The 19110-nt window shown below is 41.3% G+C and overlaps 1 protein-coding gene across 1 annotated transcript in view; it reads right to left on the reverse strand.

Moving 5' to 3' along the window:
• fat4 (FAT atypical cadherin 4) overlaps positions 1-19110 on the reverse strand; it is a 111052-nt gene that overhangs the window by 29812 nt on the left and 62130 nt on the right. Inside the window, exons 3-6 of the mRNA XM_072395189.1 lie at positions 17834-18095; positions 16802-17152; positions 13478-14400; positions 11965-12139 (exon numbers count right to left, since the gene is read on the reverse strand). Coding sequence (XP_072251290.1) covers positions 11965-12139; positions 13478-14400; positions 16802-17152; positions 17834-18095 — 1711 coding nt within the window. The remainder of the gene's footprint in view (positions 1-11964; positions 12140-13477; positions 14401-16801; positions 17153-17833; positions 18096-19110) is intronic.

Consider the following 19110-nt stretch of genomic DNA (forward strand, 5'->3'; position numbering starts at 1 on the left):
GGCCGGGATTAATAAGATATAATAAAAAAAATTTGGATAATCACCACAGAAAATCTCTCTAATGCCGTGTAAAAATCAAAATATAAAGAATATGAGAAAAGAGTGTGCTGATGGGGGGGGTTCACAGAGAAAGCTGGAGGGACTGTGGCTTTATTGCTGAGCCAGCATGGATCATCTTATGAAAATGAGAAAATAAGGGGCAACATTCTTGTTATGCTTTGCACTACTTCTTCACATTTGGAAGTCAGATAATTATCTTATTCATTAATCTCCTAAAATATTACCTGATGTTAAAATAAATCCTGTCAGTTACACTTGTGTCACTGGATGGTAAGAGCAAAAGTTTGTTTATTGAATAATCTAACTACTTAGTTTCAATATTTTAGTCAAGCCATAGCTATGTTAGTCAGTCATTTCTTTTTGTTAACACTGTAAAGCTCAATCGTGGGACAGATACTTGTGGAATACAAGGTGATTTTCATGTGTCTCCTCATGTTCCTCTACCGTTTAGTATTTGGGAAGAGACACGAATATTGAGGAACCAAAACTTGCAGGAGCCTCTTTTCCTCTCGTTGCACATTTAAAAATTATGTAGGGGGAGAGGTAGCAGAAAAGCATGAATTTACGTTATCAATGACACCCACAGATAGTCCTAAAATTATCATGAAGTATTTAACGAATACTGCACAGCTCATGATAATAAATTTGACCGGAAATTAATAGCTATCAATGCTAGCAATGCTAGCAAAGTGTTGCAGGAAACTCTTGTTTGATTAATTGCCATGGACAAAAGAAAACAGGATTACACACAGTAAATGTTTTCCATAAGACAAATATTCAGACTCGTAAAATGAAGTAGGCTACTCCAAAAATGCAATAAAATGTTGTCTAAACACTTGAACTTTGTCTTAAAAGTAGTCCAAAATTAGCATTAGCAAAACATTTAGCAAGCTTTTATCACTTGCTTTGAATAGATCAATACAGAGAATGCACAAGCAGGGTACAGTACAACATAAAAGCCCTGTTTAGGTGTACTTGAGTGCAAAGAAACAAACCCCCTTGCAAGTGCTAGAGCTTGTTGACTGTAAACTATGACCTCCCTGTGGTCAGAGAGCTAAAAGAGAATTTCCTTGTGAACATCAACAAATTTTAACATCATTGTTGGGTTTGTAGACCACCACAGCTTCTTCCAGGAGGGAAGGGGATTCCTCACAAGTTTACTTTAGTTTACTGGAATATCACATCACAGCATGGCTTTCTGATAATAAACAGACATTTGACCTGATGCTTGTTATGTATCCAGGTTTTTCTGGTCAGAACAGAAGTGGCTAACATGCACATTCAGAATAAACACAGCTGAATTCCAGAAGCAAAACAAATGACACAAACAGATGTATCAGTAAACATTTTTTTGTGCCAAAAGAAAACCAGAAAACCGTACAACACTAATCTTTAGTGACTAAACACCAACATGAGTCATCTCTCTTAGACTTTGCTGACTTTTGAAGATGTGTTTATAACCATATAGAGTCAATGTTGAAATTAAGGTGATTTTGTATATTTCCATCTTTAAAAATATTTGGAATTCAGAGAATCCTGCTTGTAAACTAAATGCTCTAAAATCATTGTCAATTTACAAAGGGGCATCGGACCACAAATTTAGTGTTAAATGCAAATGATCAACTACCCAAGAAACATAATCCAAACATAAAATTTTACCCCCGCTAAAAAAATCAACCTTTTTACCATGCTAACATATACACGGGGTGTTTTTATGGATTAAATAAACAGCAAAGCAAAATCAGGGCTCAATATAGCAGGGGATTTCTGCTTTAAATCTGCAGAGCACCACTCAACTACCTTTGAAAGGCATTGCCAGCCAGCCCGATAGTCCTACGCAGACTACAACAATCAATCTTCGCTGTACGCTGACTGGGGTTGAACAAGCTGGGTGGGGCTCAAGCAAGTTATAGGAGAAGCTAACGCAAACAATCATCAGAAAGGATTTTTCATCAGAAATACCAAAGAGGACAGAGGTCCGGAGTCTACATTTTTCAAAAAGCGGTTTCATACATTTGACACATAAACAGCTTGGATTTGCTACTAAATGATAAAATGAGACACACTGAAACATGAGCAGGCATGTCCAGTATGTCAAATTCTTTTCGTGTGTTTTCTCCAAGACGCTGGGGCAGATAGCTCTCCACCAGCCGTGGTTTGCTGCTGTGGTCGCTGGTTCTGGTTGACCAAGGCATACTGGTGTCTTCCCATGGAAGAGACAGCTCTCATGCAAGCAGTGGCTTCTCTCACGTACTCTTGAATTTGGCATGAAAAAGAACCCCCAAAAAACAGAAGACACCACGGGTAAGAAAGTGCCTGTTGGTATGTTTAATTTTTCTAATATGCTTCCTCTTTGTCTCACTCACATCTGCAATTCCTGGTGCCGGAGAGTTTTCCTCCGTTTTCCTCGTAAAAACACTTGCACACTTGGTTAAAAAAGTATTCGGGGAAGAAAGGTTTTCCAGGGGAAGTGGTCACCATGTCAAGCTTCTCACATAGCTGACTGTCTCCCTCTTCCCAGGGCAGACAGACTCACCCAGCTGTGTTGATGTGTTGCTGAAAATGAAGTGCAAGTGGTTGCTGCATCTTATGTGATTCTGGCACTCATTGATAGAGTTAGCAGCCCTGATCATTAGTTTATTGCTGTTTGTTACTTATAATATGAGCCTTGCAGAGTAAGTTTTGCAGAGTCAAATGTGACTTTGAGGGAGTCTTAAGAGGTGGAGATAGCATATTCATAGATCTCCACTGACTGGATGAGGGTGAAGTTGGAAAGTCATGCCCCATTTAATATTGAGGTCATGAGAGCATTTTTTATAGCAAAAACTTTAAATGATAGAATTTCAGGAAAACAGATGAGTTTTTAGGGGATCAGGAACAACTGGAGTGGGACTTCAAATGTAAATCTCTCCAATTCATACTGATTCATCACGCAGCTATTATGTAATAGACGACCACAACATGTGGCTAAGTATCCAAACAGGACACTTAGCCACAACAGGATTACTAAACCAACATCATACTTGACTGTGGCTTTCTAATCCGCCTACACTTGAGCCTGTGCTGCCACCCATTTAAGTACAAAATGTGATTTAATTTGACACAAGTCATTGTTCAGTGGGTTGCCATAGCAACAATTAAGTTTATCCTCTTAACGGAGGAGCAATCCAGGGCAACAAGGTATCTGTATAACCGGAGTGACCTGCTGCTGCCAGGCAGAGTGTGTTTGACAGTAAACAATCCCCTAAGGCGGTTGTTGACCGAAGATGTTCTGTACAGCCCGGAGCTGCTGGCCTGATAACTAGCTTTGGGAGCTAAGTGGCTTTGTATACAAAGTCAATAGCTTCAACCAACTGACTGGCTGCGTGAGGAAAATATTTGTTTCTGTATATCGAGCCAGCTACTGTATGAAGGAAGAGCGCTGTGTTTGCGTTTCAGTAGTATTGTTTCCCTACTAAGAGCGGAAGGAGACCAAACTACAAGGCTGTCCCTGTGTGTGTACGTGGAACACCCTGCCCTCCTTCCAGGCATTTCACTTTTGCACAGGATGTGATGTCACAACCTGTTTACTGCCACAGGAGAATCAACAGGCTCCTCTGCTGGGACCTTTGGCCTCAACCTCTGTCGCCGAGGACTCTGAGACACAGGGTGCAGTTACTCCACTTAATCCTCAGTAAGCACAGAACAGAGACACCCCACCCCCTAGCGAAGACCTAAACTATGCTCCCCTAATCCCGTAGCCCCAACGATGCTCTTCAGTGCAAACTTGAACCTGTGCTGACCCTGCTGTTGTGGTCAGACATCAGCTAAAACAGAATTTTTAACATCTTTCTTGGTGTATCACTTCTCTCAGCATCATGTGCCTCTGTGCAGCCTCAGGATGTGCCTTTTAAGTCTGCTAAGGCTTGCTGATATCACATATCCCCTGGCAGCTGTTACTGTAACCCCTCCAAACCTCCATCCCATGTGTAAATAGTTCAGATATATTTTGTTACATTGCGTGGGATGACAGATTTAGTCGAGGAACACTATATCTTGGCAGGTATGCAAATGTATGTAAATGACAGTTGTTTGAAATACTTATGGTTTGGGTGAGACATTCTTAAGTTTTATATGACGACGGCTGCTAAATAACGGGGTTAACATCGCAGCTGAGTATGTCGTCTGTTTCCGATTCTTATATTTCCTCTGAATATCGTACCTGTAATAGAAAAAGAAGTAATAGCAGAGCTTATTTTAATGTAGAAAATGACCTCCATACCCTTTTTTATTTTTATGGAGAGAGTGACTCAACAAGAGAGGAATGCTCTCCAAGAGTGCCGAGAAATGCCAGCATCTCCTCCATCTTTTGCTGGCAAATCACAGGGAAGCGTGTCAGGGTCAATAATGTAGATGACTGCAGGAGAGGAGGGTGTCACACCTCGAGCACCGTAGGGATATGGCAGGGAAATATGCCTATATCTGGAAGTGCACAATCTGGCCCATCCCTGTACGACAAATGACATCATTTTACCATGGAAAGAGAGCAGAGCTGGTGGAAATTTGTAGTGGGAAGTCAGCTGCCTACCGGCGGCTGCCATTCACTGTGGTTAGACAAGTATTTTTCCACTGGCAAATCCTGTCTCCAGACCCTTTATTCTTTCTCTTTTTGTAGTAGGATAAATTTTACACCACTTATAGGATTGCATTAACAGCAGCCTGCTTATTCAACTATTTTCTACCTGTGTTCCAAGGTTTAGTCTCCATGAAACAAATCTATCAAGCAAAGTGTTCATCATTGTATACACATGCAAGACACTGGTGAAATGTTTCTACAGTTTACACCACTATGTGTGAAGTGATGCAATTTGTAGGTCACTTGTGACTAAATCAGATGAAGCAACCAACCTTTTCTCTGTTTCAACATTGCACCATGAGCGTAATCTTATTTCAGGGTTAAACCTCAGGTCAGCAAACCGCCACAACCTAACACTCTCCTGGTGATTATACCCTGTCATCATTGTTTTTTCTTCAAGCTGAGATCTTAACACCACTGATCAAATTTTAAAACTCTCCAATCCTTTTTATTATTCTGGTTTTGAACCAGCTGCCACTCATTGCTCATGATCCAGCCACATTTCTGGACATATTTGGACCCAATTCATCCTCTCCTTGTTAAAGCAGAGGATGAATTTAGAGAAAACAAAGAAACAAAGACAACAGCGGACTTTGTGGCACCATTATTCTATGAGGCGCTGGACTCCCTTTGCTCCGAGGTGGTATGGAAGCTGAACCTTTGTGATAACCCTGTCTCCAAGACTGAGTGTTTGGGCCTCAGGAAGACATCATACTAATGGAATTCAGATAAATGCTTTTATCCTATAAGCTGCCATTACACAGTGGGATAAAGTCGAAAGACACTGGCGTCAGTGCACCTTGTGTCACACAAAGCAACCCCACTTGTCGGCGATCTCAAAGCACTCCTTACAAACACTATTACCATTTAATTAAATGCAGCACATTCCCTACAGATCTGGTAATGACACAGTTGGGGTAGTGACAACCAAAGCACATTTCTTTCATTGATATATCGCAATAATCTGCAAGGACTTTGAAAAGACATTCGAATCGGTCTGCTAATATTTCACTGCCGCAAATATGATCAGATCTAAGATCTTTGTTTACGTGGGAAACACGTTTGGAGAAGATGGAGAACCCGGTATAACCCCAAAGAAAATACATAAAAAATAACAAGCCGGGACTAAAGCAGACCAGCTGACCATCTGCTGCCTCCTCCTCCAACGCAAAGATCCACAGGAAGTTTTCTCTGTAAGCCTCTCAACCTAGAAAAGCATTGTCTAGCATAAACATATGGCAAGGTCTAAGCACCTTATCAGTGTCCATTACCACTGAACAAATCACATAAACCTCCAGGAAGGTGATGTGGCCATACTTTACGAACTGGAGGGGGCACAAATACATGTGCTAATTACAATTAAGCTTCCTGTTTTCTGACTGCTGCGGCTGCTATGAGGGCCTTGCAGGGCGCCGTTTTGAAGCAAACAGCAGCAGCACCCACCTCCTGGGAAAAGCTGCGAGTTGCCCTGAGTTGCTCAGTCTAAGCTGTGGTAAGAAGCAGGTTTGAGTGTATTTGCTGGCACAAGAGATAATCTCTTCCATCAATATATGACTGGTTCATCAAAAATAGAATTGCACTGAGCTTCGCACAGGAAGGATAAAGCTGTGATGTTCAAACAACCAGGTTTATTAAACTGGGAAGTCCAGAACAGGCTGCCTTAAAGAAGACAGATGAATGTGTAAATTTATGAGACAGGCCCTCTGTAGCCTGAAGCTTAAGGCTAAACGGTTAATTACGGTTTATGGACTGCAGCTAGATTGTGCTCTTAAGGGACAGCGTAAATAAAACACATCATTACTCAGGGGGGAGAGAATTGGCTGCCAATGAGGCAAAATTGACATTTTTCTGCCTCTGAGAACCTGTTGCTTTGCGACAAAGCTTCTTTTAATGCAGCCCTGTCTAACACTCATGAAAGGCCTCGTGGAGCTGAGTGCAGTGTGCGAGCTGTCCCACTGCACAGTTTGCCAAACATAACAGAGTAAACAGAGGTTTTCTCACAGTTAACAAGCAACACAGTGAAAGGGATATCTCAGCAGAGCACTCAAAGCTTCAACCCATCACAAAGGGGATAGAATATTTCTAATAATATGGCAATCTCTGAAGCATTCATCAAATTAAATGTATGTTATACAGCTTACCATTTATTTATGGAGTGATGTCTGAATGTTTTTGCACAATTTCTTCCCCATGTGTTGCAGAGATATTTTAGTGGTTTGGAAGCACAAAAAAGGCAGAATGACAATAACAAAGTTCAGCTTTTTTCCTCATATTTTAGGGCTTGTGGGTATATTTAATGAAGTGATTTGCCTTTTGTCTTTTTATTGTAGTGGCACTTTAATTTGCTGTGTTATTGAATATTTAGGATTCCCTATCTAGTGCTGGGTCTGTGGGCCATTCAGTTCTTCTTTTTATGGTGACACAGCAACACCAACGGATCGTAGCCAGTGTAAGACGTGGAAAACTGGCAGTATAACTTACTCAAAACACAACTCCATGATGTTCATACATGGACCACATAATGCTGAAGTAAGACTTTGGAAAAGTGTTTAAGAGCAAAATCATACATATACACACACACGTGTAACACACTGAGTTACTTGGATAGAAAGCAGCTACAGCTAGTCATGATCAAATTTGTGATGTGCTAACGAGGGTCCTAAAGAAAGAGGTAAAAAAGAATAATTAAAGCATGGATTTTGCAGAGCTGCAGTACTAATTATCCAACCCACACCACCTTTTTAATATCCCAGCACCATTATTAACAAAGCTATTTACAAAAATTTTCAGATCCAGCAATTGTTAAAAGCTTTACCGGGGATTGGAAAAGAGAAAACAGACGATAGGAAAAAACTCTGCAAGACCACATTGTTACTGCAAAGTTTTTAATAGCTGATCCAGAAAGTTACTGCTCTGTTAAAGTTCATTTGAGGAACCTGATATTTTATTTGGCTAACTCTTGTGTTGCCACTAGACTGCAGACTTCTTGAAACCTTCAGAAATTGACTCCATTAGAGATTTATTGCGGTAAGCGTTGGACAGTGATCTGGAAACGCCGATGCCACGTTTTAACACCACGTTATCAATGTTCATACATCCTTTGCTTTGTTTCCGTTTGCATTCTCGTTCAAAACCTGATGACAGTATGGAGATTGACAGATTATTAGTCAACCAATCACGTCAGGGGACTCAGGCTCCAGAAGACTGAAGGGTTTACACGCCAGATTCATGGGAGCCAGTCAAGAGAATAAAAGATCCTGTTTTTAACTGGGAATGGTCATTAAAATTCTTTATCTGCTAAGCCGTCGTTTAGCCCTCAAAAACGTCCCCTCACCCACCATCCAAAAGGCCATATACAAACAGCATGGCACTATGGAGAGATGTGCTGGAAGGATGTGAAAGACATGGGATTTCTATGCAACCGTATCCGCCATAAAAGGCATGGGCCAAGGGATTTACTGTGCCTTCTCTTTAATAAATGTAGTCAAACGCTGTGCATGTCAATGCGCCCCAAGGACGCTCTCACCACCACACGCAGACTCACAAAAACTCAGAAGAAACACACATAATACACAAAGTTAAATGCGCTAACATGCACAAATCTAGATTTATAAATGTTATAAATCCATCTATCCTCTCTGCCTCTCTCTTAACCATCCGTCCTCCCTTTACTTCATCCATCCATCTTCAATCTAAAATCCATGCGTCCCTCTCTGTCATCCTTTCCTTTATCCATTCAACTATCCATCCTTCCTCCCTCTATCTTGACCATCTATTTTCCTTTCCCCCATTCATTCATTCTCCCACAATAGTTTATGAATCTTGCCTTCTTCTCCCTCATCTATCCATCCAACCATCCACCTTTGCCCTTCATATATTTCTTTAGTTCATTCATCCTTTTTCTATACCTACTTAATCCAATTCAGGAGCCTATCCTTGCTGCCGTTAGGCAAGAGGGAAGGCAGAGGTTGCCTCACAATCCTGCACGCTCACACTTGCTCCTAAGGTCAATTTAGAATTGCCGATTTACCTAACATGCATGTTTTTGGACTTCTGTGAGGAAGCCTGAGTACTCAGAAAGAACCCACACATACCTTGGGGAGAACATGCAAACTCCACAGAGAAAGCTGGGATTTGAACCAGGAATCCTCTAACTTCTTGCTGTGAGGCGACAGTGCTAACCACCACACCGCCGTGCAGCCCATTAATAGTCCCTCTTTGTTTTTCTCAACCCTACCCCTACTCATCCATCTTCATATCCATTCATCCTCCCTTCCCTCTTTCAACTCCCCTCTTTTTCAGACATCATCTCGGGTGTCCACACAGACCCTGGAATCCACACTCTGCATCTCCTTCTCCCAAACCACCAATCAAAACATGGCCCAGATGAGCCACACAAGAGGTTTTTCACTTTCATCCAAAGCCTTCATTTGGACAGCCGTGGCTCAGCTGGTAGAGTGGCTGTCTTCCAGTCAAAAGGTGGGCAATTTGATCCTCAGTGTGCCCATTTATGGACGTTACCTAGATTGTAGGAAAAAATGCTGCATTCTGTATGTACAGTGCATCAATTTGACAAGAAGGGCTGTGTGTATGGGTGAGTTAGAAACCCCAAACCCCCAAAGAAAAGTTCTTTGTAGAACCTCCACAAGGTTAGAAGAAGCTATAAGACACTGTTGAAGTTTGGCCTATGCTGGTGAGATAAACTTTATTTGATGCTGGTCTGGATATGAGCTTCTATGGAACTTGTTTACTTTATTTGTAAAGTGACCTGACTTGACTTTTGTTCTGAATTGGCACAACATAAATAAACTGAATCAAATGTAATAGATTTAAGTCATTTTTAAACAACAACCAGCTTGTTTAGTAGATATCATATGACCCCTAAAACTCACTCTCGTGTTTTATCAACTTGATATTTTCTGGGACACTGTTTCAGCTTCAGGCTACATTAAATTCCTCTTATAGACTACAATTTACACATAAAAACGGTGGATCCAGTGTTCTCTTATTTGAGAAAATTAAGTTCAGAAGATGAAAACAATGGTATTCTAAATGGAATGACCTACTAAGGCTAATCACATTAAGTAAATCACAATCTGAATAACTGGCATGTGTAAAAAAAATATGTTTTTTATAACTCCAGATGCTTGCTTATAGCCATTACAACAAGACTGCTTGACAAAGGCATTTCACTGCAGGACTCTGTTGGAGATCTCATTGTTTTACATTCCTCTAAGCAGGCCAAACTTGTACATTACTCAGCAGCGGCTTAAAAATCTGATTCGCCTGCAGCTGATCCCAGATGTTGGCTGGGCAGCAGGAGCAGTCAGGGACAACGCAACCTCCCAAGTATCTCTGTATTTCTGCTCAACTAGTTAACTCCTAAATGCAGCAAAACTATTTTCCATAAACAAGGGAGAGTTGGAAAAACATAAATATCCTGTGTCAGTTTTAATCTCAACAAGAATCTTGTAAAACACCTTAATGCAGCTTGTGAGGAGGTCGCATTTGGGTGAGCTGAGCACAGGTTTTCAAATAATTGCAGAATTACCCCAAATTGTGCTGCTCTTATAAACAAGTACCCGTTATTAGAACCAGCATTTCTTTTGTTTCCACTGAATTCATGATGATTGAGCAGTAAGCACCACTGAGATGGTGTCGAAGCTTGGCTCAGGCTACATTAATGAGTTTTTTAAAGCTCAATGCAATGGGACAAGCCCCTGACCATAAACGTGGAAATCTGTCAATGATTCATATACAGAACAAGCTAAGAGTTAATCCATCTGAGCTTCAAGTCATTTATCTTTTTCCCTCATCAAAGTATTTGCCGGGCGCTGCGGTTGGAGCAGGACTCTGCATCGGGTTTTACACAACACCAAACATGACAGCACAATGTATTTTCTACAAACAGCTTAAAGCTTCATCTGATTGAAGACTGTGTCTACAAACTGAAGTCTTCTCTTTCTCTTACATGGTGTTTTGGAATGGAGCCAGTCAAACATGGCAGGACAGCGGAAGACTTTAACATGTTAAGATGAATGTCTGCGGTTCAAAATGGTTCATGGTACGCATCAGACTTGGAGACATGTCTGTCCTATCCACCTTCAAAATCTGCTCCCAGATAGGGCCTGGGAGAACTATTTTCCTCCAACTGTCTCAGCCGAGGCCTCAAAAATGTGAGAAAATGCTGCTGGGTAATTTGGCCTGTACTATGATTATGGGGTTTTTGATATTTTGATATTCTACTCCAAATCCCTCTCTCTGCCTCAACATTGTACTGAAATGCCTTGTCAAAATATTTTGGAATTGTTGTCAGGGCTCTAAATATGGAAGTGTACAAAATGGGATCGAATCCTAATTAGTATGTTCGCTTGTTGGGCAACTTTGTCCATGTGGCACAGACCTCTAAACAGCCTATGAGGCAAGAAAACCATGACACAAATGTCTTAAATTGTTATAGATAGGAGCTGATTTTCTACCCTAAACCTTTTTTTGTGTTTGAGTCTCTTACGACAGTAACAGAAAAACAACCTTCAGATGTTTTCAGATATTTCAAATGTATGTACAACTAAAGTATTTTTTTTACAAGTTGAGGTATCTCTGCATGCAATGTGCTCTAAATTCTCACCAAAGTCTGCACACTGTCAAAAATATACAGCGTTATGCATAGTCACATGGTCAGTCCAGGAATGAAACAGAACCACCCTCAGACCATGACGGCTGTGCCAGAGCAGCTCAGGGAAACATATACTTAACTGGGATACCATGTGATTTGGCTGCAATGGGGATATGCACGTACTCCTTTAACTGCACATTAACTGGCCTCCATGCAATAACAAGTTAACCTTTTATCTGGCTATAACAAGCTCTACCGCCGTATCCAAATAAACAGAGGATGCTATTCAATTGAGCTCGCTGAAAGGGCTTCTGTGAAATAGGTAAAAAAGAAAAAGGAAAGAAAAAAACACCCACTATTTTGCAAGCTAAAAACTCCAGAATGTTTATGTTACTGTGCCACAGAAAAAGAGTTGTGTGCACACTCTGAAATCAAAATGCTGTTTGTTGACAATGCCGTTAGTTCATGAAAATATTCTTTTTCAGCTTTGTTAGACAGGCTGATTGCAACAAATCATTTTAAAAACTCAACAGTGCCTGTGTACCCAGATACAATATTACACAGTAGTCAGCAGAAACCAAATCACAGAAGATAATTTCAACACGTTCAGATGAAAGGATCAAAGTCAGATGTAAACAAATGATTCTGCAACACAGTTCCACTGTGGTCATACCTGAGTCAGTGGCTGTGATCAGGAGGATGTACTTCCCCTCAGCCTCCCGATTCAGAGTCTGGGTGACACTCAGCTGACCGCTCGACGACAGGCTGAAGGCACCGTCGTCGTTCCCACCGCTGAGCATGTAGCTTAGCTGACCGTTGGCTCCTTGGTCGTCATCTCTGGCAACAACCTTGGAAATATGAGCAGAAAGGAGTTTGAGGCTTTGAGAATGGAATGTTTTCAAAGCAAACAGAAGAACTCGGATACAGTAGCTTTTAGGTAATACGGTAACTGAAATAGTCTCGCTTGGGCTGGTGTGGCCAGCAGTTTACAGATAAATAGGCTCATTTTGACACACTTAATGCTGATGTGCAACTAACATTATCAAGTCACAAGTCAGTGGCAGAGGCAGAAAAATGATATTACACACTCTCAATTTTGGTAAGATAAAGGTTTTGCTTCCATATCTGGGGTCAAACTTTTTAGTGCATAACAAATATAGTTGACATGTGAGTGTGTCGGCCAAATGGCAAAGCTGACAGGTCATTTCTGAGAGGAGCACTGATAAATGGCCATGACCCATTTTCCAGAATTGAAAATTGACTGATTTGCAGTTCTTCTGTTCTGCTTTTTGACGTTTCTAGTTCTGTGATAGTTTTTAGTCATGTACTTTTTTCATCCTTTTATTACCCAACTTTAAACCAAGAGGGAAACCCTGTGTTACCGCTGTACTTCCTCCGAGTGGAGCAGATGAGGGTTAATTACCATCATGGTATTTAGCAGAACCATGAAGGTAATTGCTGAGGGAAGGGAGATCGTTACTTATGCATCTTGTCCAATCAGACTTTCCCAGAGAATCCACATGAAGGGAAACTGGAGAGTCACTCTGGGTCCTTTACTGGAGATTGCACATGTCATATCTTAATGGTTTCTTAGAATAAAACTTTTCTGCAGCTTGATTCTTGCCCTTCGCAGCCCTTCCTGCCATGCTTGCTACAGTCAGGTCCAGCCAGGTTAGCATGCAAATGTGAGCTCCTGTGTAGTCACCAGTTCTGGACCCCTTCCCACCACAAAACTGTACCCTCATTTCCTCTTAAGGTACACACGTCAAAGAAAGTGGAACTGCTTTGCTTTTCCCCTCCATTTTTCATATATGGCTCATTTAGTCATCAGGGTGGTTAGAATGTTAATTGCCTCGTCATGCAGTTTAGCTGGGTTTCATATTTCAGTGAAACACTATAAAGCCCTAATTGAGCGGAGCAAATTGCAGCCATATATGATTTCTTTATCATTTCAGTCAGGTATTTGTCATGTTATTTAGCAAAAGAGACCACCCTCCTCAGCAGTTTAGTGCACTTATACCACTTACATACGCACTTATTAGGTTAGTATTACTCCAAATTTGGTTAAGGCATTAGCTTATTTAAGGTCTTTGAACTGTCATTCAAAGCACTGGCTTCTTTTCACTCACCTGGTGGTGGTGCTTTCAATGTCTGTCTTTACAAAAGAAAGAAATACAAACACTGACCTGCAGAATGTTCTTTGGGAGGTTCTCGAGGTTCTCCTGAACGTTGACAGTGTAAGGAGAGAGCTCAAACACAGGCGAGCAGTCATTCATGTCCAATAAAACAATGTTGACGGTTGCGCGGTCCACTCTGGAGTTGCTGCCACGGTCTGCAGCTTGGACCACCAGTGAATAGGACGAGAGTGTCTCGCGGTCGAGCTGTCTAGCGACTGAAATCACCCCTGTGACTGAATCAATCCGGAAGTCAGAGTTGGTATTTCCCCCAGTGATAGAGAAACGTATCTGCCCGTTGGTGCCATCATCGGCATCACTGGCAAACACCTGGATGATGTCAGTTCCTGTCAAGATGCTCTCCTCGATCTCAATGTCGTAGATATTCTGTGAGAAACTCGGCGTGTTGTCGTTGACGTCCAAAACCAGCATCGTCACATCCATGGTTGAGGAGAGAGGGGGTTCACCTTTATCAGTCGCTACAACCGTGAGGGTGTAGTTGGAGAGTTCCTCTCTGTCCAGTTCCCCCACCAACCTGACATCTCCATCTATTGTACCAATGCTGAACTTATTACCGAAAGGCCCTCTGAGGGAGTACTCTACATAGCTGTTTGGCCCGCTGTCAGAGTCTGTGGCCTTGGCGGTGAACACGACCGTGTCCACTGGCGTGTTCTCCTGGATGTAAGTCATCTTCTGGGAGGTGAAGGTCGGTGGACAGTCGTTGACGTCCAGGAGAATAATTGAGACCTGGGCAGTGCTGGTGAAGCGGGTCATCAGAAGCGGGGCCAGGTCATTGACTGTGATCACGAGGTTGTAGAAAGACTGGGTTTCCCGGTCCAAAACCTTTTTAGTTTGGAGAACCCCATCCTTGGTGATGACAAAGTGACCCTGAGGATCACCAGATGCAATTTTGTAGAGAAGCTGAGCATTTGGGCCTGAAAAAACAAGCAAACGGGAAGATTAGCAAAGACAAAAATGAATGAAGCATTTCATACATTTAATTTATGGATGGAGGCATTTAAAATCCACATTACAAATCCACAAAAATGATCAATGCAGTCATTGCTTAACAATGACATACTAACAAAAGATCAGCTCTCTGAGAATTCATATTCAGTTTACATCAATCTATCTACTTTGACCTCGAGTGAGACAAACAAACAAAAAGAAGCAGATAAAGACAAGAATGCACGGTATCACGGAGGTCGAACGCTGATATTTCTATTGTTCACGATGCAATCATTGAATATGTTATACGTGTCTGAATTAGGTACTTAAATGCATTATCAACATTCATTTCCAGTAATTGTGCATGTGCAACAGCTGGCTTCTTCTCTTGTCCTCCAACAAGACATTCATTCATGCAGCATGACAGATTGCTATCAAAAGAGAAACACTGAAAAACGACTTCCTATACTGATAGTAGAGTTGTGCGGTTTTGGGAAATCCCTCTCAGTTACAACATTTATCTAAATGACATAACTACACTGTGACAGAGTGGATGGATGCAGCAAATGATCTAACCCTGAAATCTGGCCTAGGGTTCCCATGGAACTGCGGGTTGAAATGAGCTTAAATTGAGCGTCTGTAATTTAGCTCAACAGGGTATTCATGTGGAAAGCACTCGCACCTTCCCACACTCCACTGTGTATTTACTGTATACAAGTAATCCCTTATCAAAAGCTTGAGTGCTGCTTCCATCCGAGTTTAGGCTACGCCGTGGAGAGACAAAGTCTTGGGGTCGGGGGTCAGAGCTTAGGAAGTACTAACAATGGCAGGGTTTTATTGTGACAGCGGAGAATGGTCACTTTGTATCTGAGAGGACGACGCAGTCAGATTATGTGGACAGTGGAGAAAAAAACCAGACTCTGGGTTGAGAACGAGGCAGCGTATTTCCCAGGAATGTAGGTCACGATAACCACATTAGGCTTGGGTGAAGCGGTAATTACAGCAGGGGAGAATAGCGGCAACTGTTCAAATACCACACGGCACCTCACAATCACGAAACGCATCACCTGAAATGCAGAAATAACTCAGGCCATTTAATCACACAGTGAGGAGGTTGTATTTCATCGAGTCTTTCATGCATGACCCAAAATAAAAATTAAAATTAAAATCTAGGTTCGAGAGCTTCTGTGTAACCAACTGTCATAACAAAATGACAGGCCAGCATTAGATTAATCTTCTATGGCTAACACACACTTGATTTATAAACTGAAAAAGTCTATTACAGCTTTCAACATGCGCACAGAGCCGTATCCTTAAAATATAAAGACATCTCTGGGACAATTCCAAGATTTAATTCAGAATGACTGAGATTTCAGAAACAATACTGGTCTCGTGACATTAATCCTGCACAAATGCCAAATATTTCTAAATATAGTGGTGTTGTGTAGAAAGTGCTCCGGCGCACATTCTTGCTATCTGCTGAATCTTTGTTTACAACATTTTGGTCTGTCCGACCTCCATCAGGCATATGGGCTTATAACATGTCTTCATGTCTACACATACGCAGACACATACGCCTTCAATGAACTAACCAATCAGAGAACGACATTTCAGTTTCAAACACATGTAAAAAAATAATATTAATAATTGATAAAGAAATCATGGAATCGTCCTTTAATATCCAAATAGAAACACAATGATTAGATCCCAAAATCTGAGTTTTTCTTGTTGGGGCCTGAAATATTAGATTTCTTGAACATTTGTCTTTTGCTTTGGAGGGACGTTGTACATGCATATACATGGCTAGCTGATATGTTACATCTTATCTTGCTAATTTGAGTATTGGGTCTTAATTAAAGGACCTAAGGTTAAACTTGGTTTAATAAAAGTATGAAAAAAACTGACTTGCTGTGTAAACGTAAAGTTGTTTTCCAGATTGTCTTTTTTTATGTTCAGACAGTGTGCTGGAGCTCTCTGATGCACTTGTCATTTATTCACATCTGCAGAGTACTGTTTCAGAATATAGTAGAGATAAAAACATCTTTAATATCTATAAAATCCCCTGAGAATGTTAACTCAGCACCATAAACGTCTGACTTGTGTTTCAGTGATTGTCAAGTTGTCAGCTAACACAGCCGACATCTTAAATTTTACATGCACTTTCTGGGGATGTCTCTTGTTTCTCTGTTAACAAACTTGATATTTAATCGTAAAATATTCCGCAAACCAAATCAGACAGGCAGCTGCTAAAGCCTAATGTTATTTGGTGAATCCAAGCTTGTGCAGAGGTAATACACTTTTCAAGCCATTTCATGTAATTCTAAATTACAAGGTAGTAGTACTTCATGTGTAACCATGTCTCTCATGTAATTTCACACACACACATACCATCATCAGCATCAGTGGCTCCAACAGTGACAATACTGGATCCGGGCAGCAGACTCTCAGACACGGACGTGCTGTACACAGTGGTGTTAAAGATAGGCGGGTTGTCATTCACATCCAGCACGTTGAAATACACCCTGACCGTGCTGGCCTGCCCGCCACCATCTTGAGCCTTTGCCGTCAGAATGTAGTACTGCTGAGTCTCGTAGTCCAGCGGACGCGTCACATTGAAAACTCCTGTCACGGGGTTCAGGAGGAACGTTTCATCTTCGTCGTCTTCCTCCAGTGAGTAGGTGACCTCTCCATTCACCCCTGAGTCAGAGTCGCTGGCCAGGATCGCTGCCACGATGGAGCCTGATGGTTTGTGACACAGAGGCGAGAAGTTTACAACTTTAAAACCTTATAGAAGAAAATGACTGCACGGAGCTTATTTGGGGCAGTTTATTAATACCAGTGACTTACTGATTGCTCAGCCAGTTACTAAAACAACAGATTTTTTTTTTTCTCTCTTGGACCGTTCTGGAACCAAAACATCACTGGTGTTCAAACTGATGACTTATGGATGAAGTTTTAATGCTGCAACTGAACAAACAGCTCATTATTAAGTGTTTTATTAGTGCTTTACATGATTATATCTTGATTGCATCCTCACTGGACATTCTTCTTTGATTACCAAACTTAGAATCTTGTGAGTGAAGTGCCAAGAGGCATGAGTGAACCGCGCCAGACAGCTGTCAGTAATGTTGTAAATCCCGCTGGTTGCTGATAGATTTCCACATAAATCAAAAATCCGTCATTATCCTTTTGACCTACTAAACTTTTGATTTTCCTCTTGAGGAAAGTGCAGAGGACTTGAGAGAGCAACAACAGTCATATGAAAATGCTGATTTTTAAAAAAAAAAAAAAGGTAAAAAGAAATCTGCCCCTGGAGCGGTCTGAGTTTGGTCTAACGGCTTTTGCAGAAGACAAAACACTGACTGTTCCATGCACTTTAGTGTGTTTAGTTTGTAACTGAACTCCATTAAGTGACCTCACCTGGTGCCATGTCTTCAGGGATATCAAAGGAATACGTTGCACGGGAGAACTTGGGCGTGTGGTCATTTACGTCTTTGACAGTGATGTTTAGCCTCATGTCGGACGACTGTTTCCCATCATCCGCGCGCACCAGGAGGGAATATTTCGATCTCCGCTCCCTGTCCAGCTTCTTGGTGGCGATCAGATCACCGGATTCTGGGTCGATACGAAAGCTGTCGTCCGCCCCGCTGATGATGGTATACGTCACGAGAGCATTAGGACCCTGAGGCAAGAGAGAGAAAACCAAAGATAGGTAATGATAGGTCGGTTAGCTGCACTTTGCTGAACTTTGGTTCAAATTTAAATTCTCAGGACACAGAGAAGGAAGAACGTCACGATCACAAACATCAAAGAAACTATCTGGCAGCATATCGGATCAGTTCATTCCTTGTTTGCGTGTCCAGTCTCCAAATCAAACTACCTACGTGTTTAGCATGAATGAAACCTTTCACGGTGGCCTTTGCACGGAGACAGTCCGTAAAGAGAAAGCTTGTGATTTCAAAAAGACTATGGAAGAGATTAAAGCTGAAGATAAAGGAGCCAGAAGAAAGACACGGGTTAAAGGAATTATATCTGACTGACCGTCACAAACATGAAACAAGATTTTAGAATCCTAACAAGAGACAGCTGAGGCTCATTCAACGCATCAGGTCATTTATGTTATTTATTAAGCAATTAAATCATTATTTTCTTTAAACAGCGATGGGATTATTTGACCTGTATTTCTAAATAAAAGCAAATTAAGCAAATCTATAGATAATTGTCCTTTTATATTTTATATTTTCTTTTAACTAGGACAAACGTTGTGAAGTTTATGAAAAACAACTGTGGATTTATGAAGTATTATTTAGAAGAGTTTAAACATTTAAAGCCCAAGCAGCTTTATACAAATTAAAAGCCATGAGAAAAAAGACAAACGCATCAGCTGAATGGTGATATTCAACTGAGACCAGCTCTTCGTCTTTGAACTTTTGGCAGCTATAGTTTTCCTTTATAAATCCCACTAATAGATCCCCTGTTATCTTGGACAAGTACAAGTGCCATGACACATGTGATGGTTATAGCAAGAGGCTTTGGAATAAGAGAGGAGGAATGAATGTGATATGACAAGTGAATGAGCCCGATGATAGAGCCTGACGTTTATATTTGTGCTGTGGACAATGATAGATCAGACAACTGTCTCTCTGTGTGTCTTCTGCCAAAACGGCTAAAGCAACTTCAAAAAGCTACTGCTATTC

This window comes from Leuresthes tenuis, unplaced genomic scaffold (genome assembly GCF_036924035.1).
Source record: "Leuresthes tenuis unplaced genomic scaffold, fLeuTen1.0.hap1 SCAF_11, whole genome shotgun sequence".
NCBI lineage: Eukaryota > Metazoa > Chordata > Actinopteri > Atheriniformes > Atherinopsidae > Leuresthes > Leuresthes tenuis.